Below are 1,700 nucleotides of genomic sequence, written 5' to 3' on the forward strand. Positions count from 1 at the left end.
TATTCCTACAGGCATTATATGGTATTACTGGCTACCGCCTTAAACTAGAAAAATAGATGAGAGACTTATTTCTTGAACAAAAGGAGTGGAAAGGAGATCTTAGATAATTTGGGTACAGACAATACATTAAAGAGCTTAAGATAAATATGCAAGATCCTCATAGTGCCCAAGCGTGACTTAGAAACTTAGTAAAGAAACAATTACCTTGTGTGTTCAATTAAGCTACAAATTGACATGCTACGCACTGCGGGTGAACTATCAATTGTTACTGGAGAGAGCTCACACCATCTACTAATTCTTCCCCATGGACCCTTCACTAAGTGCATAGAAACAGTACATCAGTGGCTGGGGGCAGAAAGGAAAAACTGAGAGAGAGAAAGGTACATGGGGTCTTGTGCAAGAAAAGACATTGTGTCAACGTGTGTGGGGCCTTCTTTTGTGTAATACATAATAATAGATAAAATACACAAAAAAATGGAGGCATGCTGAAAATCAGCATGATTTCTCCTATTGTTGAGAAATTTGGTAGTGGGACTGTATATCATAGAGAGATCCGTAGAATTTGGCTGGTGCTATAATTTGAAGTCATGTTGAAGGGAAAGACTGGATTCTACTTTCAAAAAATTTGAAGTTGGGGGCAAACTGAATCTAATAAAAGCAGTGCAAAAGCCCAGACACTTGCCAAATACAAATTAGATCAATTCATCCATCAGCATCAGCAGCCTGACAGAGTAAGAGTCATGTTATGGGCATTATTTACTTCAGTATTTACTGCTATTTACTGTTGTTGTTTTTTTTTACAGTAATGCCCATGATAAAATAAAAATTACAAGATATGAATAAGCAGGGAAATTTAACCCATAAGGAAAAGAAAAAAGTCAATCAAAATCAGTTACTGATAATGGTCATTACTCATATGGTCCACATGTTGGAATTAAAATACATGAGTTTAAAAAGCACTATGACAAATACATTATAAGATCTATTGGAAAACATGGACAATATTTGTGAACAGACAGGGACATTCAGGAGAGATGCTGAAGCTATAAAGAAGAAGAAACAGAGATGTTAGAATGGGAAAATACAGTAACAGGAATGTTTATTAGTTGGACTTCAAAACAGTCTGAACACAAGAGAAGACCTTGAAGACAGGTGATCTTGAAGACAGGTAAATAGACATTATTCAATTTCTAACATAAAGAAAAAAAAAAAGAAAAACCTAACCAGAGAATCTGAAATCTGTGGAACAGTGTCTTCTTGAAATATATACTGCACTAGATGTGGTAAATACTTTCATATGACAATTTTCATGCATTTCATTTACCTGATTCATCAATTGTTGATTTTCCTTCTAGTTTCAGGAAAACCTCATTCAAAGTTGTCATGGAAACACCATAATTCTCAATTCCCAGGCCAGGGAAGCTATCAAGATCCTTGTAAAGTTCTAAAAAATACACCACACAGCAGTGAACCAAAACAAGAAAAATCACAAGTGAACTGAAGACAACTTTTCAAATAAGCACAAATATATGAAATTATACTTGTGATATGTCAAAAACATTTTAATAATTAACATTTCATAATAGGTAACCTTATTCTTCTAATTCCATACATCATTTTCTATTTTACGTTGTGTTTTATAGTCCAAATATTACTTTCTTTTGATCAAATATCAATTTATACTCATTTATATTTCTATT

At 33.6% G+C, this 1,700-nt stretch overlaps 1 protein-coding gene across 1 annotated transcript in view; it reads right to left on the minus strand.

The window, feature by feature from the left end:
• Positions 1–1,700, minus strand: part of LOC105824688 (ATP-binding cassette sub-family A member 8-like) — a 107,638-nt gene that overhangs the window by 35,812 nt on the left and 70,126 nt on the right. The window contains 1 exon segment of the mRNA XM_012662222.1: positions 1,325–1,444. Coding sequence (XP_012517676.1) covers positions 1,325–1,444 — 120 coding nt within the window.

Source organism: Propithecus coquereli, unplaced genomic scaffold (assembly GCF_000956105.1).
Source record: "Propithecus coquereli isolate 6110/MARCELLA unplaced genomic scaffold, Pcoq_1.0 Scaffold76, whole genome shotgun sequence".
Taxonomy (NCBI): Eukaryota; Metazoa; Chordata; class Mammalia; order Primates; family Indriidae; genus Propithecus; species Propithecus coquereli.